Source organism: Nannospalax galili, unplaced genomic scaffold (genome assembly GCF_000622305.1).
Source record: "Nannospalax galili isolate Female #2095 unplaced genomic scaffold, S.galili_v1.0 scaffold1532, whole genome shotgun sequence".
NCBI lineage: Eukaryota > Metazoa > Chordata > Mammalia > Rodentia > Spalacidae > Nannospalax > Nannospalax galili.
In genome coordinates, this window is record NW_008330832.1 from 1,168,789 (window position 1) to 1,192,921 (window position 24,133).

General features: G+C 45.8%; 1 protein-coding gene across 6 annotated transcripts in view; it reads right to left on the reverse strand.

The window, feature by feature from the left end:
* Fgd3 (FYVE, RhoGEF and PH domain containing 3) overlaps positions 1–24,133 on the reverse strand; it is a 67,780-nt gene that overhangs the window by 33,163 nt on the left and 10,484 nt on the right. For 2 of the 6 annotated variants that reach the window (XM_008852841.2, XM_008852849.1), the window contains exons 2-6: positions 17,552–17,705; positions 12,407–12,884; positions 4,474–4,563; positions 3,241–3,377; positions 575–731 (exon numbers count right to left, since the gene is read on the reverse strand). In XM_008852841.2, coding sequence (XP_008851063.1) covers positions 575–731; positions 3,241–3,377; positions 4,474–4,563; positions 12,407–12,841 — 819 coding nt within the window. In that variant the 5' untranslated portion in view covers positions 12,842–12,884; positions 17,552–17,705. The other 4 variants (XM_029556017.1, XM_029556020.1, XM_029556027.1 and 1 more) reach the window with 4 other exon arrangements.

Here is a 24,133-nt window from a genome sequence, read left to right on the forward strand (position 1 = left end):
TCCTTTTCAAAGTTTTTTTTTTTTTTTTTTTTCCGGTCCTGCAAATCTAATTTTCCTTTAAGCCTGTGAAACACTAAAGAACTCACTGTAAAGTAGGGAAGTTGAATGCTTCCCTTACATTAATGTGGCTGTTTAAAAAATGCCCATTCTGGGTTTCATCTCTGAAATCTGCCAACTGGTTGTGTTATATACGTGATGAAAGAAATTCTAGCTGTGATAGTTAAGACTTTGGAAACAGACAGAATTGGGTTCAAGTTCTGGCTCTACCAATTACCTGCAGTTACTTTTCTGTTAAACTGGCACCAAATATCAATCTTGTGTTGTTTTGATGATTAAAGATAATATTTGTAAGCTGGGTGAGGTGGTGCATGCCTGTAATCCCAGAACTTGGATCAGGAGTTCTAGCTCATCCTGGGCTACATGAAACTCTCTCTCTCTCTCTGTCTCTGTCTCTGTCTCTCTCTCCCTCTAAATAAATAAATAAATAAATAAATAAATAATAAATAAATAACAACCACAAATCTTTTGAAGCGAAAAAAAAAAATTCGTATGTTACACTCCTGCAGCCACCTACCTGGATGCTGTGGATGACCTCCTTAAACTGCAGAGAGCGCTGGGTCCACGTGCTCACCAGCCCAACAGCCCTGTCGAAGTTCTTGACATACTCGCCGTACATCTTGAGGAATGGAGCAAGCTTCTGCAGGATGTCTCCCAGTCGAGGGTTTGTGTCCCTGAGTAGAGGAGTAAGGTCCTCAGAGACACAGCCTGGGTGAGACGGGGCTGGCTCCTAGTACTGTGTGATGGCGAGCACACTAATCCCCTCTCTGAGCCTATTTCATCCCCTATGTCTTGGGGATTAGAAATAGTGTTACTGGCAACCAAAAGAGAGAGTATCTATAAACTTGTCAACAGTACGGATTGAGGACCAGAGTCTAAACGCAGGAGATGGAGGTCTTAGTAGTGGTGCTGCCCCTTGAGTGATAGGCTTCAGTTATCAAAGATCAGTGCAGTGCCATTCAAAATGAACAGATTGGAAATGATGGGTCTGGGCTGGAGAATGGCTCAATGGTTAAGAGAGCTTACTGCTCTTGCAGAGGACTGTGGTTTGGTTCCCAGGACTCACATCAGGGTAAACTGCCTATTACTTCAGTTCTATGGGATCCAATGCCTTCTCACCTCTGTGGGTACCTGCATGCATTTTATGTACATAAACTCATGCAGGCACACAGAGTAAGTAAATAAATCTTTTGTTAAAAAATGATGGATCTATAACCAGGTGTGGTGGCATAAGCCTTTAAATCCCAGCACTCAGGAGGCAGAGGTAGGCGGATCTCTGTGAGTTCAAGGCCAGCCTGGTCTACAAAGCAAGTTCCAGCCAGCTGGGGCTACAGGGAGACCCTGTCTCAAAAAGACAAAAAAAAAAAAAAAAAAAGATGATCTATACAGTACTGCCAAAGTTAAAGGGAGAAGAGGACTTTGCTTATTAAGACTTGGGAAGTGCACAGAATTTACAAGACTCAGGAAGTGAACAGAACTGCAGAAGTTCCTGAAACTTACAATGTTCACAAGGTCCCTCCCTAAGGGTGAATAAGCAATAACAGTTGCTGGGGAGAGAAGACTTTTCAGTCAGCTAAGCGCATTCAGGCTATGCATGGAGCTCTAGGGATGCAGCTTTCACTAGTCCTCCTCTGCTAGAGCTGCCTTAAGTCACCCATGCTCCTGTAAGTAACCCCAGTACACTCACTGGTTCAACTAAGCGAGGCTTTGATGGAATCCTTTTATTATTTTTTTAAATTTTATGTGTATGAGTGTATTGCCTGCATGTATGTAAGTACATTTGTGTCGTGCAATGCCTACAGAGCTCAGAAGGCATCAGATCCCCTGGAACTGGAGTTATGGATGGTTGTTAGCTACTATGTGGGTTCTGGGAATCAAACCCTGATCCTCTGCAAGAGCAGTCAGTGCTCTTAACCACTGAGCCATCTCTCCAGTCCCTGAAATTTTTGTTGTTGTTGTTGTTATCAGTATTTATCAGGAGTGGGCAGACATTTGTTTACGTCTCCACAGGAAGAGTCACACAATAATCTTTGATTTTGGAACTCTATGTTGGAGATTTGTTTGCAGTAAATTATCAAAATCAAAGAAAAAAGACACAGGCATAAAGTTACCACTGGGGTACTGCTACGAAACTGTGCACACAGGTGTGATTTGTAAGTTGAACAACTGGGGATGTCAGGCAAGCAGCTGGGCCCAGTGCATTGTTATTAAAGGACTGAGGAGGTCCTGCGCACACTTATGGTAGGGTCTCGAGGGAATAGAAGGAGAGAGCCTGTGCTGTCAGACATGGACTTTGTCATCAGGCCACACCCAGCCCTGACAGCCTTAGGGATACAGTGATACCTGCTCTACAGATGGACCCTGTCCTGAAGATTCACAAAGTGGCCCAGCCACATACCAAGACAAAGCTGACAAGACACAAAGCCCCTGCCCAAGCCAAACTCAGGTAACAGGAAGGAGATGCCAGGCTTGCAAAGGATAGTGAGCAAACTTCAAGCTTCCTGGAATGTAGGGACACATGGTGAGAACTGGCAATCTGGGCCCTTGACTGTGTCATTGCATTAATTGTGGCATGCAGCTTCTACTAACAACAGGCAGAAAGGTGCTGGAGAGATGGCTTAGCAGTTAAGAGCACTGGCTGCTCTTGCAGAGGACACAGGTTCAATTCCCAACACCCACATAGTGGCTCACAATCATCCATAACTTCAGTTCCAGGGGATCCAACACCGTCTTCTGGCCTCAGCAGGCACTGCATGCACACGTGGTACACTTACATCCATTCAGGCAAAACATTCATACACATAAAACAAAACAAAATGAAAAAAAATAAAATTTAAAACTAGGTAGAAGAATGTGGAGGAGCAGGTCTCACTGCTGGGGAGAAATGTCCTTTTTTAAAGTAAAGGAAACAAACTAGGAGGGAAAATAAAACCATCGACAGTGCTCACTGTTCTTTTTTCCAGATGTCAAATCTCATTCAGATGCAAAAGCTTAGAGACAGGAAGTGACCAGTCAGGATCACCAGCCAGGAAGAGGCGGAGCTGGGATTTGGACCCAGGACCTCGCAGGAAAAGGAGGTGTCCCAGTCATCATAAGACAGCTCCCACCCCAGTACCTGCTAGGAATCTAGGCAGATGAACTCCAAGTTTAGGGGCCCTATGGGTGGCCATGGACCACACTCACCACTCCTTGGTGATCCGTGTCTGTAGCTCAGGCAGCAGGAACTGCCCATGGAATCGGTAGATGGAGGAGATGTTAGAGAAGATGCCAGTGGTGACTTCTGGAGGGATCCCTGCTTCTGTCAGCCTGGTGCAGAAAACCTGGGCACAGAGAAGTCCACAATGGCCACTGAGCGTGGGCTACCATGGACATCTGCCAGAGGAGTGAATGCTTGGGTTTCCTTAATTTTTAAATATTTATTCTACTTTGTTTTATAGTGTGTGAGTGTGAATGTGTGTGGTGCATGCACATGTGTGTGCACATACAGAAGCTAGCAGAAGACATTGATTTCCTGCTCCACACTCTCCACCATATTCCCTTGAGGCAGGGTCTCTCACTGAATCTGGCTGGCAGCAAGCAAGCCAATAATCCTCCTGTCTTTGTCTCCCATAGTGCTCTGGTTACATGTGTGTGCTTTTTACATGGCTGCTGGAATTTGTGTTTTGTTTCGTTTGATTTTTGTTCTTTGGTTTTTATTTTTCTTTTTTTGTTTATTTATTTTATGTATGAACGTATTGCCTGCACGTGTATAAGTGCACCCACATTGTGCAATGCCCTTGGAGGCCAGAAGAGGCATCAGATCCCCTGGAACTGGTGTTACAGGCAGTTATTAGCTGCCATGTGAGTGCTGGGATTTGAGCCCAGGTCTTCTGCAAGAATAGCCAGTGCTCTTAACTGCTGAGCCATCTCTCCAGTCCCTTGGGTTTTTTGGGGGGTGGGGCTTGAGACAGGGTCTCCCTGTAGCCCTAACTGGCCTGGAACTTACCATGTAGACCAGGCTGGCCTCAAATTCACAGAGATTCGCTTGCCTCTGCCTCCCGAGTGCTAGGATTAAAGGTGTGCACCACCACACCTGGCCATGCCTGGCATTTTTGTATGGGTTCTGGGAATCAAACCTCTTGCATGTAAAGCAAGCAGTTTACCAACTGAGTCATCTCCTCAGGTCCCAGCAGCCATTCATGCCATGAAGAAATGTCCCCAAAGGTGAACAGATAAAAGTTCTGCCCCAGAACCACAAGCACTGAGGAAGAAAAGAAAGTGTTCAATCCAGATTTCACTTTATCTGAATTTTAGTATATGTCATTCCTACTGGAAGCATAATGCCCAGCCAATGTGAAGGGATGCATAGTTTGCTTCTGAAACTGCCCACTGAATCCTGGGTGTGGACAGAAGTGAGTTCCCAGCCCTGTGGCCTACCTGGTCCAGCAGGTGCAGCCGCTTCACATACGCCTCCTCTGTGCTCAAGAGCTCCTGGGCAATGTGGAACAGCTTCTGTGAGTCGGAGCACTGCAGTGAGAAGGGAAACAGTTTACCTGGGGGGTGCGCACCTGAAGAAACCTACCCGTGGTGCACCAGATTGCCCAGGGGACAGGGGGACAGAAGGAGGCTGCTGGGTCCAGGGTGTAGTACTAGGTTCTCTTAGATGCTATTTCCATGGAGGATTCTAGAAAAGTACGTCACTTTCTGCCAATCTCCCAGAGGCTACAGATGAGACTCTACCTTCCTGGAGCTTTAACTACAGATCAGTCATAGCATCCACATCGGAATCCACTACAGGGTTGGGGTGTGGCTCAGTGGAGGAACATCTGCCTACTACGCACAAAGCCTGGGGTTTCACTGCCAACAAAACACACACACACACACACACACACACACACACACACACACCTACTTCAGTGATATCAACAAGATAGTGGGCTAGGAAGCTGTTGGCCCTTCTTCCTCTTCCTCCACAGAAACACAGAACAATACATGGGCCAGAAAACTTATGTGAACTGGAGATGCCAGCTGAGAAGTTACAGCACCTACATGTATAAAGTTAAGAAGGGAGCCCTTGGGAAGGTGTAGCAAAATTGATGGTACTAAATGTGCCTGTCTTTGTCCACTTGTTTGGTAGATAAGGAAATGCCTGTGAACGAAGGTTTATAAACAACTGAAATTTACTTCACAGTTAAGGAGGCTGGGAGTCCAAGATCAAAGCACTAGCAGGTTTGGTGTCTGGTGAAATCACAAGTCTCTGTTTCAAAATGGTGACTCCTGTGCTTGCACTCAAAGATGGAAGGGGTAGAAAATGAAGAGGGACGAATGTTGCATCCTCAAGTGGCAGAAGGAACCCACAAACTCCTTTCCTCTCTTTTTTTATTGTGCAATTCTGGTGACTGAACCCTGAGCTTGACACACACTAAGGCAAGAACTCTGCGGATGGGCTACATCCCCAGACTCTCCTCCCAACCTTCTATGGGGCCCTTGATTTCATCCTTGAGAGTTCCATCCTCAATACTTAATCACCTCCTAAAGGAGGTGTATCATCACATTGGTGATGAGATTTTGGCAGATGGATTTTGTGGTGCACATTCAATACAGCAATGCCTTTCAATGTTCCTCTCCCTATGCAGCATGAGAGACAACTTCCCACACCAGGGCTCCTCCCACACCAGGGCTCCTCCCACACCAGGGCTCCTCCCACAGGATGGAAACAGAGGACTTAACTAGGTACGCTTAGCTCTTGCTCCTCTGAGGACTGCCCAAGGTAGTTGGGACTGTGGATTCTGTTTTGCCTGAGTAGAATGCAGATGAGTCCAGAAGCAGAGTGTGAACGAACACCACTAAAATAAAGGCTAGCAGCCCTTTAGAGTTCCAGTTACTTGGGCAGATGCCAAGGATCTAGGGGTCAAAGGGGGTTTGAGAGGCTCTGTGGCCTCCAGCTGTGCTGATTGTCTTTCCCTATACAAAGCCAGCACACAATTAGGAGAGGTGATTTCTTCAAATGTTCCAATTCCAGTCAATATGTATAATATACACATATACACACATACATACATACATACATACATACATATATAAACAAAGAAGCAGGATAATGTGGCCCACTCAGAGAAACAAACCAAACCCCCAAAACTGGCCCTAAAGAAACACAGATCTGGGGCTGGAGAAATGGCCCAGTCAGTAAAATGCCTGCCATACATATATGAGAACCTGAGTTTGATCCCCAGCACCCAGATAAAAAGCCAGGCATGGTGGCATGCACTTGTAATTCCAGCACTGGGGAGGTAGAGACAGGTAGATTCTTGGGGTTCACTGGTCAGCCTGCCTAGAGTAATCGGTGAGTCCCAGGTCCCAAGGAAAGACACTGCCTCAAAAAACCAAAGTGGATGGTGCGTAAAGAACAACACTTGGGGTCATCCTCTGTCCTCCACACACAAGTTCACACATAAGTATGTGCATCCACATAGATATGAACACATACATGAACACATAAAGAAACACAGATCTGTGAGTTGCTTGAGAAAAAAGCTCACATATTTGCCATAAATATCCGTAAAGACTTTAAACAAGACACAAACAAGAAAACAAAAATCAAGACATGATGCATCAACAAAGATAAAAACAAAATCGTATATAAGAATGGAACAGACATCCTGGAGTTGAGGAACCTGTGAAACTCATAAAGAGGGTCATCCACAGACTTAAACAGCAGAAAAACCGGCAAACTTGAAGAGACATCACTTAAGGTCAGAGTCAGAAACAAGACTCAAAACAAGAAAGAATGAGGAAAAGCAAAGTGAGTCTAAGAGACAGGGAACTCCACCAGCAAAGCCAAGGTCTACATATGGGAGTCACAGAGGATGAGAGACAGAGAGAGGCAGAGGATTCATCCGAAGAAATGGTGACTGAAGGCTTCCCAAATCTGAGGAAATAAATGAACATACAGGAACATTCAAGAAGTTTTAAGAAGTCTGATTAATAAAGAAAGATCCAGCGATGGGGGGCACCTTATGCTCATAATCCTGGTATAAGGCTGAGATCAGAAGATGGTAGGTTTAAGGCGAGCCCGGGCTACATAGAGGGAGAAATCCTATAAAACACACACACACACACACACACACACACACACACACACACACACACACTCACACACTCACACACATACAGGGAGGGGGGTCTATAACCAAATGGTCTAAAAGTCAAAGACAACATTAAAAGCAGCACAAGAAAAGCAGTTTGTCTCATACACAAGGGATTTCATAAGATTGCGAGAGGATTTCTCAAGGGAAAATTTGGGTAAAGGTGCCTACACCAAGCCCTGCCAACCTGAGCTCCATCCCCAGGACCCACATGGTAGAAAGTTAGTTGTCCTCTGACCTCTACATGAGTGTGTCAAATGTGCATGTTCCCCCAACCCACATAAATAAGTAAAATGTCAAAAAAGTTTCTAGAAAGTTTGGAGTCCAGAGGGAGTGGGATGATATGTTAAGAGTGCTGAGAGAGGGGCTGGAGAGATGGCTCAGCAGTTAAGAACACTGACTATTCTTGCAGAAGACCGGGGTTCAAATCCCAGCACCCACATAGCAGGTAACAACTGTCCGTGACTCCAGTCCTAGGGGATCTGAAAGTCTCTTCTGATCTCCATGGGCATTGCAATACAGGGGTACACTTACCTACATGCAGGCAATATACCCATACACATAAAATAAAAATAATAAATAAAATATTTTTTAAAAAGAGTCCTGAGAGAAAACAGTGTTAACTAAGGATATATATTAGGCAACTGGAAAAATTAAGACTTTCCCAAAGCTAGGCATGGTGGCACATGCCTTCAATCCCAGCACTGAGGAGGAAATGGCAGGCTGTGGGTTTAAGGCCAGCCTGATCTACAAAGTATTAGGTCAGCCAGAGCTACATTGTGAGATCTTTTTTGTTTGTTTGTTTGTTTGTTTGTTTGTTTGTTTGTTTAAAAAGACTTTCCCAACAAAACAAAAGCTGTGGGAGTTCACTACCACTAGACCTGCTTTACAGAAGAAGACAGAGTGTGTCTTGGGGATAGAGGATAGGTCATCAGTTAAGAAGGGTTGCTGTGCAATCATAAAGACTAGAATTCAGATACCATCAAGCTGAGTGTCGCACACACACTTGTAACCCCAGCTCTGAGGGAGAGGAACATAGGAGGATCACTAGAGCTTGGTGACTTCAAGCCTAGTCCAGAAAATATGAGCTCCAGGTTCAGGGAGAGACCCTGCCTCAAAGGAATATGCAGAAAGTCGTCGAGGAGGACATTGATGCCTTCTGGTCTCTGTGTGCAGAGGTTCATGTACACACACATATGTGCACAGACACATGCATATAAACACATGAGTAAAATAAATAACTCTTTTTAAAAAGAATGAGAAAAGGAGTCCTTCAAGTGGAAGTGGTAGGATGGGGATGGGATGTAGTTCACTTAATAGAGTACTTGCATGTATGAAGACCTGGGTTCAATTCTGGCACCATAAAAACTGGGTGTCATAGCACACCTGTAATCCCAATGCTTAGGGGCTAAGACAATTATGAGTTTGAGGTCAGCTTGGGCTACATAGTGGGACCATCTCAAGAAATAATAAAAGAAACTCTGAGGGCTGGAGAGATGGTTCAGTAGTTAAGAGCACAGGCTGTTCTTGCAGAAGACCCAGGTTCAATTCCAAGCACCTACATGGCAGCTAACAGCCATATGTTACTCCAGTTCCAGGGAATCTGACACCCTCTTCTGACCTCTGTGGGCTTTGCAAGACACAGATACACTTATATGCATGCAGGCAATGCACTTGTACACATTAAAGAAATAGTAAAAGAAACTTTAACTTTGTGTGCATCTATAATATATAAAGATGAATTTGTAATATCAGTGATGCACAAAGAGGAACTAGTAGAAAAATGAGTTTTGTGCTAGTTTCAAATCAAATGCTATAACTTTCCAATGTTTTAATAATTACCATGGTAACAACAAATAAGATATCTATAGACTATCTACAAAAGGAAATTAGAAGAGAATTGAACTATGTCACTACATATCAGTAAGAGAGGAAAAGAGAGATACAAATGGTGACCAGGAGCAGGGCATGGTGGCCCATGCTTTTAATCCCAGCACTCAGGAGGCAGAGATAGGTGGATCTCTGTGAGTTCAAGACCAGCCTGGTCTACATAGTTCTAGGTCAGCTGAGGCTACAGGGAGACCCTGTCTCAAAAAGACAAAAAAAAAAAGTGGGGGCCATCATGCCTGGCAAAATAAAAGGTGACTGGGCACACAGCAATTTTAGGGGTGGCTTTCACATGTCATTCCCTATCAGTAATTACTTCATATGTAAATGTATAAACCTCCTCAGAAAAAAAAATACACAAATTGACTGAATGAATTAAAAACTGCTAAAGCTGGGTGTGGTGGCACATATCCGTAATCCCAGCACTCATGGAGACTAAGGCAGGAAGACAGAGTGTAAGTCAGTCCAGGCTATGTAGCAAGTTCCAGGCCAGGCTGAGGTACACAGTGAGAGCCTGTCTCACACACACCATCCAGGCCTGGGAGTGTTGCTCAATGGTACAGTACTTGCCTAACATGCATGAAACTGTGGGTTTGATCCCAGGCACCAAGAAACAAACAACAACAAAAACAGCATCCAATTAATTTTATGTTGTTTTATTTTGAATTTTTTTGAGACAGGATATCATGTAGCTTGGATAGTCCTCAAACTCCCTATGTAGCTGAGAATGAATTTAGACTTAAAAGGAGGTACTGCCATGCCTCCTTTTTTATATTTTATTTACAAGAGACTCATTTTGCATCTTTGCATATAAAGACACAGGCTAAGGATGAGGGAAGCTATCCCATGCAAATGGTAACCAAAAGAGCAGGAGCAGCCATATTCGTAGCAAGCAAACTTTGAAGTAAAAAATGAGAACCAGGGAGATGGCTCAGCTGATAAAGTCACTTGTCACTAACCTGACAACCTGAGTTCAAACCCTAGGACCTCTATGGTAGAAGGAGAAAACCAACTCCACAATGTTGTCCTCAGACCTCCACCCCTATGCTCACACAGCCCCCACCCCACCACCCCACAAAGTAAAATAAATAATATTTTTTGTTGTATTTATTTATTTATTTATTTATTTATTTATTTATTTATTTTTGGTCTTTTTGAGACAGGGTCTCCCTATAGCCCCAGCCGGCCTAGAACTCACTTTGTAGACCAGGCTGGCCTTGAACTCACAGAGATCCACCTGCCACCACAACCGGCTTTATTTATTATTTTTATTTTATGTGTATGCATGTATTGCTTGCATGTAGGTAAGTGCACCTGTGTCATGCAATGCCCGCAGAGGTCAGAAGAGGCCGTCAGATCCCCTGGGACTGGAGTTATGGACAGTTGTTAGCTGCCATGTGGGTGCTGGGATTCCAACCTAGGTCTTCTGCAAGAACAACCAGTGTTCTTAACCACTGAGTCATTGCTCCAGCTCCTTTTGTTTTGTTTTTTAAGATAGGGTCTCACTATGTAACCCTGGCTGACCTGGAACTTGCTATGTAAATCAGGTTGGCCTCAAACTCACAGAGATCTACTTGTATTTGCCTCCTGTTGAAAGAGTAAAGACATGTGCCATCATGCCCAGCCAAAATAAACATTTTTTTAATTAGGTAAAAAAAATTACAAAAAGTATTATATAATGATTAAAAAGTCAGCAAGAAGGTATAACGATGTATCAATCAAACTGTGAAAGAATGGATGGGGGAACAGCTGGTAACAAATTAATAGCTAGAAACTTTGATACCCCACTTTTTATATGGCTAGAACAACCAGACAAAGATCAATAAGAAATTAGAGACCTTGAACAACATTATACAGAATGGTGCCTAACAGAACACACCCACAAGAACACCACAACATGTGACAAACATTCTTCAGGATAGGCCACATGTAGACACAAAACAAGTCTTAAGAAATTCAAGAAGGGTAAAATTGTACAAAACATTTTTTCCGGTCACAATGGAATAAAACCAGAAGACAATAAGGAAATCCACAGATACAGGAAAATTAAGTGATACACTTTTACTACTACACTCAGGAGGCAGTGACATAGGATCCCCAGCAAGCTGGCTGGCTACACTAGCCACATTGGAGAGCTTCTGGTTCAGTGAGAGATCATGCCTCAATAAATAAAGTGGAGAGTGATCGAGGACAACACCCAATATCTCCACATGCACACACACATGTGCACATGCATCCATACACACATGTATGCCTGCACACGTGAACATGCATACACACAGGCATGCACACCACATGTATACACACTCAAGACAATTAAAGAAAGAAAGAAGAGCTGGGTGTGATGGTATACATCTTTAGTCCCAGCACTTGGGAGGCAGGGGTAGGCAGATCTCTGTGAGTTCAAAGCCAGCCTGGTCTACATAGTGAGTTCTAGGCCAGCCAAAGGCAAATAGTGAGATTCTGTCTCAAAAGAAGAAGAACTTCTTAGAACATTTTACATTGATAAAGCACTTGTCTAGTGTGTACAAGGCCCTCGATTCCATCCCCAGCCCCAGAAAAAGAAGAAACTATATAAAAAATAAAATCTTAAAGCAACAACCTAACTTTACCTGTCAAGAAACTAGAAAAACATGAGTAAGCTAAGCCCAAGGCACGGCTTGAAGAAGGAAGGAAGTAAGAAAGATGAGAACAAAGATAAATGACACAGAGAATGGAAAAACAATAGAAAAAAACCAACCGAGCCAAAGTTGGCTTTCTGAAAGATCAACAAAACATACAAGCTTTATCTAGGTTAACAGAGAAAAAGAAAGACGGCTAAATTCTTAAAGTCAGAAATTGGTGACATAAAGATAAAAAGGCTGTAAGAGAATATATGAGCAATTACACGCCAATGGGTTTCACAACCTAGAAAAAATAAGTCCTCAGAAACACTTAGCTATAAAGGCTGAATAACAAAGAAATAAAATACCTGAGAAGATGGATGATAACGAACAAGCAACCAGTAATTCCCAACAGAGAAAACGGGACCCATTATGTTACTGGAGAATTCTACCAAACATTTAAAGAAAAATTAACAACAATCAATGAAAACTCTTTATGAAAAATCGAAGAGGAGGAAACCACATGCCAGTATCATGAATGAGCATGTCCAAGGTGTCAGGGAGCCCAGACTGCCTTTCCTGGCAGATCCCATCACAGGAGTTCTGCATGTGTGGAGCAAATATGTACATACCATTCCTGAGCACGAGGTATGGATGTCACATACCACCAACCTCCAGCCCCTCCCAGGGAACCCCAGACACCCTGCATTTGCAGTGGAGGAAGGAAAGGCCTACCTGAGCCAGGCTGGCATCCTCGTTGGCCTTGGGAGGGGTGATCTTGGAATCAGGCCCCTTGCCAAGGCCACTGTCCGTCTCCTTCTGGGGGGTGTCTTGTGGGGCCTGGCTGTCCACAGCTGCCTCAGGGTGCAGTCTCAGAATGGCAGGTCCTGGGTAGCCCTCACTGCCCTCCTCACAGGGGAAGTTCTCACCAGCTACACTGGAGGATGGGCTGTCAATCCCACTGTCCCGGTTGGGGATCTTCATGCCACTTGGTTCACCTAAGGGGATGTCCCCTGCTACAGCTGGGCTGCCAGGAGCCCCTCGGTGGGGACCTGACCCGATGGGCAGTGCTTGAGGCTTCCCCAGTGGAGAAGGCCCAGCACCAGGTGCCCCATGAGGAGCAATGGCTTCTTGGGGGGTTGAGGAGCTCCCATCCAATTCCATCTTCATAGAGAAACTCACTGGGCTCTGCAGGAGATTGGCCAGGGGGTTCCTGTTGTGGAGAAAGAAGCCAGTCACTGAAAGCAGCCCCCACAGAGTTATCCTCAGTCAGGGGAGGCAGGCTGGGGCTGTGTTGGAAATACTTCCCCATAACACCCCATTGGCTTCAGTTGGATTCTTTCCAAATAGTCTTTGCGGGAGTGGCAAGGGGAACATGTTTTATTTTAAAAGTAAGGGGTTTTTCCTACATAAAAGTAATCTGAGGGTCTGAGAAATGGCTCAGTGGGTAAAGTTCAAATACCCAGCACCCAGCTAAAAAGCTAGGTGCCTGTAATCCCAGTGGAGTAGGGGTGGGGAGAGTACAGAGACAGTCGGATCCTGGGAGCTCATTGGCCAGCCAGTCTAGCTGAAAGAACTAGCTCCAATGAGAGACCCTGTCTCAACAAATAAGGTAGAGGAAAACACCTGATGTCGGCCTCTGACCTCCACATATGTACGTACAGGTGAATGCATCTGTATACATATATGCATATACACCCCACATACACATACAAAAGCAAGCCTGTGGCATAGTTTGAAGCTCCTATGGTGTAAGGCTATTTATTGGCTGTTCAACACATTTAAAATACATGCACACAACAGTGACAGCAGCCAGCAGGAGGGTGGCGGCTTCTGTTTATACACACTTTTCGGTCATCAGAATTTTTCAAACCCTGACATCCCCAAAAGATAAAGCCAGTGTCTCAGGCACTACAGCCACCTCACACACACCAGCCTGGCACAGTTGGTAGGAGAAAAAGCCAAGTGTCAATTCCTAGAACTCAAGGAATTTACCAGGTAGCTCTGAGGTGAGACTGGACCAGAGAGAGATGCACAGTCCCTGAAATGTCTTCTTGACACAGGGATGCAGCTTCAGGTGAACCATGGGGGCTGCAAATGATGGTTTCTTACCAGTTATCCAGTGCTGTTGCCCTCTCCTATGGGGCTGTCAAGCATTGACGGACAGGTACCTGAGGGATCTATTGAAAATCACTTGCCCAGTCAGCTGGAAGCGGAGCTTAGAAAATACTGGAAAAACACAGAAGAGAGGCTTTTGGAACACCCCAAGGTCCCAGTTCTAAAAGGAAGGGCATGTCAGGCTCCCACCTAGCACAACAGACCTAGAACAGGACACGAACACACACAGGGTAGATGTAGGACACAGAATGGCTCATCCTCAGCTTCAAAGGTCATATGTGTAGTCCAAGAAACCCTGATTGGGGGCTGGAAAGATAGCTCAGGGGCTAAGAGCACTGGCTACTCTTGTAGAGGACCCAGGATCTGTTCCCAGCACCTACATGGTGATTGACACCTGTCTGTAACTCTAGTTCCAGGGGATCCAACACCCTCTTTTCACTTTTGCAGGTTTTGCATGTCAGGTACACCTACAAATATGCAGCCAAAATACACACATAAAATTAAATAAATAAAGTTTTATAGAGAGGGCCAGGTTGACACCAAAGTCAGTGTCTATGGATGAGCAGTACCCTGCAGCCAGGAATCATCTGGACCACGTAGGCAGTGCCCAGGCTTAGGAGAGCAAGGCACAACACAGTCCTCCCCAGCCCACACTGCCTCCCAGGCACACTCCCAGCACACATGGTAGATCCTCCACACTCACTCACAGTACTGACGTTAAGCACTCACTCAGTAACACTGTTACACTGTAGGTCATTTATACATACTCACTTTACCATATATACCCAATGACATACTTACACTTTGTATATGCCCCACCACACACAGTCAACAACTCACATGGTGCCCCACTAGACACTCAGCAGCTCACTCACACAATGTCTCCACTGGACACAGTAGCTCATGCATACACTGACCCACACACTCACTCTTAGATATTTTCTGGCCAGCAGCTTCTTTCCAGTTTCCCTTCTTCTCTGGTGAGCAGAGTTAGCCCCATCCTTGCGTATATCGGACTCACACACACTGTGCGCACAGGCGGAAGCTGTCTGTCACTGTCCCAGAGCTACTACACCTGGCTGTCCCACCTCCAGACTGATGCAGAGCTCTGCACAGGGTCAGCCTGGAGGCATTCTCTGTGACTCTGGGAGCCAAAAGGCCACTGGACAGAACTCCTCCTAGCCACATAGGCTCCTGAGTGCTTACCTACCCTGTGGCCAAACTACAGTGAGCCTTTCTGTAAGTGACTCCAAAGTCACTTCAAGAGGACATTTTTCATTGGCTAGTGTCACATTCTTAACCGCTTCACTGGGCAGAAATATTAAGACTTCCAAACAAAAAATACATGTTTTGCTGCATTCTTCTCATAGCAATGGGAGATAAACGGAAGTTTCCAGAAGTCAGACATGACGCAGCAATAAAAAGCCCTGGGTGGAATGTGAGCCGAGCACAGCCTGAGTGTGGTCAGAGGTAGGGATCTGGCAGAGTAGAGGCTGGCTTATCCTCACTGCAGGGGAATTATGCTTCTGGTCAAGACTGGGAGACACAAACTAGATTTTTTTAAAAATTTGTGGTGGGGGCGGTGCCAGAAGTCAACATCAAGTGTAATCAAGTATATTCCTCAGCTGCCCACCATTTTATTTTTTAGGCAGGGTCTCTCACTGAACCTGAAGCTCACTAATTTGCCTAGACTGACTAGCCAGCAAGCTTGAGGGAACCTCCCATCTCTACCTCCCCAGCACTGGGATTACAGGTACATGTTGCCACAGCCAGCTTTGTATGTGGGTGTTGGGGATTCAAACTCAGTGCTTGAGTGCTTGTGCAGCAAACACTTTACCAACTGAGCTACCTTCTCAGTCCCTCTTCTTTTCTATACTAATCAATTTTTTATTAATTAAAATTTTTGTTTTACATATATGAGTATTTTGCCTGCATGTAAGTAAGCACATCTGGGCATATAATGCCCATGGAGGCCAGAAGAGGGTGTCTGATCCCCAGGACCTGGAGTTACCATAGTTGTTAGCCACCATATGGATACCAGGAACCAAACTCAGGTCCTTTGTAAGAGCAATCAATGCTCTTTTTTTGTTTTGGGTTTTTTTTTTTTTTTTTTTTTTTTGATCTTTTTGAGACTGTAGCCCCAGCTGTTCTGAAACTCACTATGTAGACCAGGCTGGCCTTGAACTCACAGAGATCCACCTGTCTCTGCCTCTGCCTCCCAAGTGCTGGGATTAAAGGCATTAGCCACCACAGCCGGCTGAGCAACCAGTACTTTACTGCTGAGCCATCTCTCCAGCTCCCAGTTTTGTTTTTAAGACAGGATCTCATGTAGCCTGTTGTAGCCCGTTCTGGCCCTGAATTTGCTATGTAGCCAAGGCTTTCCTTGAACTCCTGATCTTCCTGCTTGTACCTCCCAAGTGCTGGGATTCCAGGTGTGTACCACCATGTCCAGCTCAGAAACCAGATTAATTCTTACCTGAAACAAACCAAATGACGCTGCCCATTTAGAGTGGGTTTTGCTGAATACCACCATATGCCACACAAAGGATAGCTTACAAAACACTGTACAGCAGACAGCAAAGCCACACAAACCTTGATGGGAACCAATGGGGTGAGACCTCTCATCGCCCTAGCTTACTCCCTAGGGACTATTTCTGGGACAGGGAGCAAGAAAGGGGAGCCAAGATGTCCCATTGAGCAAGAGAACTGACTGAGACTCACAGGACAGCACCCTGGAGAGAAGAGAGCTTCACAGAGAAAGACCCAGAGATCTGGGGAGAGGCACTCTGAGGACTGTTCAGTACATGCATGAGGAAATGACATGAGGTTAGACAAAGAAGTCGCTATCCCCACCCTGCAGAGGACTAAAAGGAACATTCCCCAACACCCACACAGGGCAAGATTGCACTTGTGACCACTGTCTAGCTTGAAAAGTCACAGGTCCGCAGGGCATCGGGTTCAGCACTCGGGAGGGTCTTGCTTCAGTGGTGGGGAATAACTCATCCTCCAGTGACCCACTGTCCCATGTAACAAATCTTAACAAGAATGCCAAACTATTTACAACTCAATTGCCTCCCTGAAGAAAGTCCTAAAATACCTAAAGAAATATTCGGCAATCAACGAGGAAAAAACCCCACAATGCCTGGCGACCATTAAAGATTATCAGGCAGGCATGGGGTTGGAGCTCAGTGGCTAGCATGCACTGGGTTAAACCCTGGGTTTGATTCCCAACACCATATAAACTGTGTATGGTGATACACCCCTGCAATCCCAGCACTCAGGAGATGGAAGCAAGAGGATCAGCAGTTCAAGGTTATCCTTGGCTATATGGGGAGTTAGAAACTAGTTTAGACTACATGAAACCCTGCCTAAAAAAAAAAAAAAAACCCTCTCCTCCAAATTACCAGATATACAAAGGAACTATATAATAAGCCATCATTATGAAACAAAACAAAACAAAACCTCAATCAATTGAAAACGACTTATAACTGACAAGGATGTTGGAAACATCAGAGAGGAACATTAAAACATGTTAAGCCTATATCGAACAATAATGACAGAGTGGCTGTAGGCAGTCCACTATTGGTCTTGATTGGTTTCCCCTTGGCTTAACTTTGTGGCTTTGCATCCAAAACCACAGGCCATATCACCAAAGAGCAAGCTCCAGGGTGCCCTAGCCATACCCAGGTGGGATGACCAGCACCCAGTAAGATTAATTGCCATCTCATGTCATAGAAGTGCCCAGGAGCACTGAGGACTCACCTGGGGATCTCAGCCTAGGAGGTGCTCTGGAAGCTTCTGCTGTGGCTGAGGATCACCATGTTCTCTGCTGAAAACACAGTGGGGTGTCTGGTGCCTTGGAATTGAGGTTGGAGGTCAGTGGGGCCTCAGAGAAGAGCGGGGATTCCAGGGCAAGCTGAGTGGAGAGGACAGGAGACAACATTGTACATTCTTTCCTTCAATGTTTTTTTGAGACAGGATCTTGCTATAGCTCAGGCTGATTTCAAACTCACCATTCTCCTGCCTCAGTCTCCTAAGGGCTGAAATTACAGTCCTATGCCACCAAGTTTCTTTTGGACTGATGAAATGAAGCTCCGTGAATCACGCCAAGATGCCAGTCATTCAGGGCACCTGAGTTGACTCATGATGGTGTCCAGCACCCAGGGCCTCCTCCTCACAGTCACCCAGGGCAGCATGGCCCACAAAGAAATGCTGGGAGCACCCACCAGCCTGTTTCTGAGGCCTCAGTATACAGATTTGATCCCTGTACCACTACCCCCTTTCTTCAGGTCTCCCCACAAGATGGGGGACACAGTGACAGTCCTACTCCCAAAGCCTAAGGTAACATATAGCAAGGCCACACTCAGATTAGCCATTTTATTCATTTTGGAAGCCTTAATAGGCAAACATATACAAGATGACAGATGTGTCTGACAGGTTGTCACATGAAGCATCTCCAGGCCCTTGTCACAAGCAGAGGTCTCTAGCCTACTCTGCTTTGGCAAGAGGCAGGGAAATCAAGTGACAAACAGTAATCATTTTTACCTAACACTGGATTGCCAGAAAGTCTCAGGTAGCCAACCCAGGAATGCATGAGGGTCAGTGATCAGGGCCATAGCACACCAAGGTCCAGCTGTGCAGCCTCCCAGCCTGTCACCTAGGGATGTGGCCATGGACAGCGCATAGCAGCACAGCATGAGGACCATCCTGGTGGTCCTGGTATTATTACAGCTTTAATCCATGACTTTAGGAAATGCAGGAATAACTTTCTCGTGGGTTATACTCCTGAGACCAAAGACACCTCACTGGATATGATGAATCCAGAGCCAGGGGAAAGGGGGTAAGCGTCCTTTGCACATCTAGGAGAACCAGCCAAGTTATCAGAGGATTCAGCAACCCTGGTCTCATAGGAAGGTCTGGGTAGACACCCTCTGCTCCCCGCTAAGATCTCATTCTGGATACAACAGCCCACTCCCCACAGACTGAGCAAGACATGGCAGACCTCATTATGTCCATTGTGTGTGTGTGTGTGTGTGTGTGTGTGTGTGTGTGTGTGTATGATACTGGGGGTGGAACCTAAGGCCTTGTGCATGCTAAGTCATCGCTCTACCTACCCCTGAGCTGTATCCCCAGTCAATATATCCATCTTGGAGACAGTATAGCCATTGTTAGTGCCTGAGGTAGCGTATAACAAAGCCATACCTAGATTAGCCACTGTTCACTTTGGAAGCCTTAATAGGCAAACATGGGCAGGATGACCCATGTATTTTATAGGTTGTCACATGAAGCACCTCCAGGCCCCTTATCACAGAGGCCTTTAGCCACTCCACTTTGGCAAGAGGCAGGGAAATCAAGCAACAAGCACAGTAATAATTTTTGTCTAAAACTGGATTGGCAGAAAGTCACAGGGAGCCAGCCCAGGAATGCATGAGGGTCAGTGATCAGGGCCATAGTACAGGGTGTCAGGTCCCCCTGGACCTGGAGTTATGGGTGATTGTAAGCTGCCATGTGGGTGCTGGGAACTGACTCTGAATCCTCTGCAAGAACAGCCAGTGCTCTGAACTGATGAGCCATCTCTCCGGCCCTCATTTAATCTTTTTAAAAATTATTGCTGTATTTATTTATTTGTATGTGTGGGGGCACACACATGCCATAGCACATGTATGGAGGTCAGAGAACAACTTTGTGGAGTCAGTTCTCTCCTGCCATCATAAAGTTTCCAGAGACTGAACTCAGGTGGTCAGGCTTGGCAGTAGGTGCCATCTTTCCAGCCATCTTTTCAGCCCACATATTTAATCTTCTATGCTTACTCAATATTTTTTACTCTGTGTATATGTCGGGGGTGGTGCATGTGCATGTGTATAAAGCCAGAGGACAACCTCAGGCATTGTTTCTCAGGTGTCATCCACCCTTTTTATTTTGAGACAGAGTCTCTCGGTGGCCTGGAACTTACTAAATAGGCAAGGATGTCTAGCCAATGAGCCCCAGGAATTCACCTGTCTTGACCTCCCCAGCGCTGGGATTACAAGTGTGTGCTACCATACCCCAATCTTCTTTTTTGGCTTTTTGAGACATCTGGCCTGGAACTCACTATGTAGACTGGGCTGGCCTTGATCTCACAGAGATGTGCCTGCCTCTGCTTCCCAAATGCTGAGATTAAAGGCATACTTTATCATTTGGGGCCTATGTCCAGTTTTTAAAAAAATTTTTTGCATGGGTTATGGGATGGAACTCATGATCTCATACTTGCAAGGCAATTACTTTACTGACTATACTATCTACTTAGTCCTATTTTTAGTTTACATTCCATTTTTATTTTTTATTTCTTTTCTTATTTTTCTTTCTGTGTTTTTCTCTCTCACTGAGAAAGAATGTGAACACAAATAAAACATCTGTCCATTACCATATGTAAAAAGCAAAGACCAAAATAAAAATCCAACTTTTAAAATAAAATCATCTCTCCATGCCCAGATGTGTGAGGAAGCATGTAGAATATGGGGAGAGGGAGCCACATACATGCCCAGTGAAACATTATTTAAACATGGATGCAGATTTGAAAATCTTTGCAATAAAGTATTGGGAGATTCAACCTACAGCTCCAATTCCTCCGGGCCCCCTCTTGAGGGAAGAGAGACCCTGAATTCCATTCTTTTTTTTCTGGAACTGATGACTGAACCCAGGACCTTTGCACTTGCCAGGCAAGGGCTTTACCACTGAGCTAAATCCCCAATCCCTCCATCCTTTAAAAAAAATTATTACATTTTTAAAACTTCATTTATTTTATGTGTTTGTGTGTGGGAATGTGCATGCCCCAGCATTTGTGTGGAGATCAGAGAACAACCTGTGAGAGTATTCTCTCCTTCTGCCATTTGGGTTCTGGGGAATCGAACTCAGGTCATCAGGCTTGAGAGCAAGTGCCTTTACCTGCTAAGCTATCTTGTAGGCTTTCTGAATTCTTTCTGTAAGCTCAGGGTGCCTTCCTAATGACCACCTTGGGTTCATTACACAATTCTATTATCAATTACATTCAACAATGTGCATTGTAAAAAGTAATAAAACAAGACAAATAAGCACAGGCCTCTTGACAGGCTCAAATCTACACCTACATGTACCACGTCACTGTCCACTCTGACCTCTCACTCCGACCACCTCCCCCTAGCTCTGATACTCTTCCAGAAGCCATCTCAGGGCCTTTGCATGGCCCTTTCTGCATAAGGGAACACCCCTCTGCTTTATTTGGCTCTCTATTCCCAAGCAGGTCTTTCCACAAGAAGACACTTCACACACCCCACACGCTCCCATCCTGCTTTCACTCAGAGTGTCTCCTTGCTCCACTTCTCCATCCTCCCCACCATCTCCTCAGAAGCATTTAATTAAACAGGAGGAATCTATCTCCATCATGTGGTCCTCAGTCAGGCATATGAGACTTGGTAGGTGTTTTGGGTGAATAAAAAAGTGATGGAATTTGAATGGACATTCCAGTGAATGTCCCTTTAATACGTACTTTCACAATCACGCGCAAAGATGTGCTTTGACTATGAACACATTTAGAAAATATAAAAGTCAAATTGAGAGCATGGAAGGCCAAATTCTACCTGAAAACAGTCCTTACAAGGCCAGACCCATCACATCACCAGTCAAGTGACAGCTGAGACAGGAGGTCCAGACCATGACTTTACCTTATAAGACCATAAGCCCAAGTGTCAGGGCCTAAATTAGGCTGGGACTCAGATGTGGGAGGATTTGGGAGGTCAGTCATCAGTCAGAATATAGGGTCTGAGTGATGGACCAACCACTTCACAGGACCTGAGTACCAAAGTTGCCTCACCTGGGCCCTGAGTATCCAGGCCTCCCCATCTCTCATCTCACCTCATAGTACCTGAGTGCATAGGTCTCTCTGCCTCACAAGACCTTAGCATCCACTCATCCTCCATCTCTCAGGTTCAGAGATAGGGACCACCATTACTGTAGGGGTAGGGCAGCAAGCACAGAGTCAACAAACCAGACCATTGTGGGGTATAGTTGCCCTGGTAGGGATTAAGGGGGTGGGGAGCAGAAGGACCTGAGACCAGTAGGCTAAATTCAGTGGCAGTATAGATGGCAGCCAGGGGGCTAGCCCTATTTGGGGATTTTTGAGACAGTGTTTTAAATCAATCAGGTTTTTAAAGGGCTGTAGAACGCAAAGTACATTTTATGCCTGAGACCCTGATGCCACTTAGATGACTTGTTAAATGGCCATTGTGCTGGATAGCTTTAGTGTCAACTTGACACACCTGGGTTGAGGGAGCCTCAATCGGGGAATTACCTCTATTGGACTGGCCTGTGGCCATGTCTGAGGGGCATCTTCTTGATGAGTGATGTGGGAGGGCCCAGCCCACTGTGGGTGGTGCCACCCCTGGGCAGGTGGGCCTGTGTTGCATAAGAAAGCAGGTTGAGCAGGAGCCGAGGGAGCAAGCCTGTAAGCAGCATTCCTCCATGGCCTGTGCTCCAGCTCCTGCCTCCAGATTCCTGCCCTGAGTTCCTACCTTGGGCTCCCTGATGAACTGCGTGCGACCTGGGAGATGTAAGACAAATAAACCCTTTCCTCCCCAAGTTGGTACTGGTCAGAGTGTTTTGTCACAGCAATAGAGAACAAACTAAGACAGTAATGGAGCCAGGTATGGTGGCACAAGCCTTTAATCTCAACACTCAGGAGGCAGAGGCAGGAGGATCTCTGTGAGATGGAGGCCAGCTTGATCCACATAATGAGTTCCAGGCCAGCTGTGGCTACAGGGAGACCCTGTCTCCCAAAAAAAGACAAAAAAAAAAGGCCATGTAAGAGGATGTCCTAGCAGCTGAGTCAGGGCACCCAAGGAAAGAAGAGGCCCCAGGGTAGCCAAATGTCCACAGGTTGGAGGTACCAGGTCCAAGCCCATCATGTCTCTGTCCCTATCTTACACAGGGTCTGTCCCACCTCATTCCTCCCTGCCAGCGCAAACCTGTCATGTCTAACCCCCTCACCCACCTTCCAGGACCCACAAGTATCTGCAGCACAGAAGATCCTGCACCCAGAAACAGCAACAATGAATGAAGGGCCCTCTCATCTCTGGTTTCCTTCCTGGGCTGGCTTGGCTCCTGCCCTTGTCAGTCACTCTGCCCAGAGACAGGCAGAGACAGGCTGTCACTGCAGCAACCAGCTCTGTGCTTTCTTCTGTCCTTGTTTATTGTTTTCAGCACACATAAATCTCCAAGCCTCCTGTAGCCACCAGAACATTCCAGAAACCTAGCATTATCTGAGTTTTATGCTTGCCCAATGTTGATTGGGCTCCCTTGCCTCAGTTTCTGTATCTGTAAATGGGGATCACAACTGGCCTACCTGGTGCCCACAAGAAAGTGCAGTGGGAACTCCAGGAACATGCACCCAAGATACCCAAGTTAGCCCATGGGGCTTCCACTCATCACAGGGCATCAGGGCCAGGCATGTCCCTGGCTTTTCATTCAGTGGTAGGTCCTCTCAGGACAAGCCCATTTCAGCTCTAATCTCACAGTACACTTCTGACCTCTGTATGCAGAGTCCATTGTGGCTCTGGGGCCCTCTGCACACTAGAAAATGTTGATCCTTCTAGATACAGAGGTCAGCCTCCACCCCTACCCCTAGGGGTAGAATCAGGCCTCCTGCATCCTGCAACAGACCAGTTGAGACAAACCACTTCCTCCCTTCCTTGCTGAAGCTGGCCCCAACCCAGCACCCAGGCCACTACAAGTTGCCTCAAGAGGATCCAAAGCTGTGATCCCCCTGCCTGAGACACCTTGAGTGGGATCAATGTTGCATAGGAGTCAGCCTTGAATGTGTGCCCCTCTTGGGCTTCCTATCTGCTAAGTTTGTAAGAAGACCAGTTCACTCCCAGGCTTGGGGCCTAGAGCAAGCTGGCAGATTATTCTATGACTGTTTCCTCTCACTAAAACAGGGGCTGGGAGATACATCAGTTGGTAAACTGTTTGCTCTAAGGATCTTAATTAGATCCTTAGAATGAAGGTTTTTAAAAAATCTGGGTTCAGGGGCTGGAGAGATAGCTTAGCAGTTAAGAGCACTGACTGCTCTTGCAGAGGACCCGGGTTCGATTCCCAACATCCACATGACGGCTATGAATGAACCGTCCTTAACTCCAGTTCCAGGGGAATCCGATGCCTCTTCTGACCTCTGCAGCATTGCACGACACAGGTGTACTCACATACATGCAAAACAATACACACATACACATAAAAAATATATATATACATATTTTTAAATCTGGGTGCAATTGCATGGGCTTATAATTCCAGTGCTGTTGAGGTGGCAACAGATTCTGGGACTTGCTGGCCTGC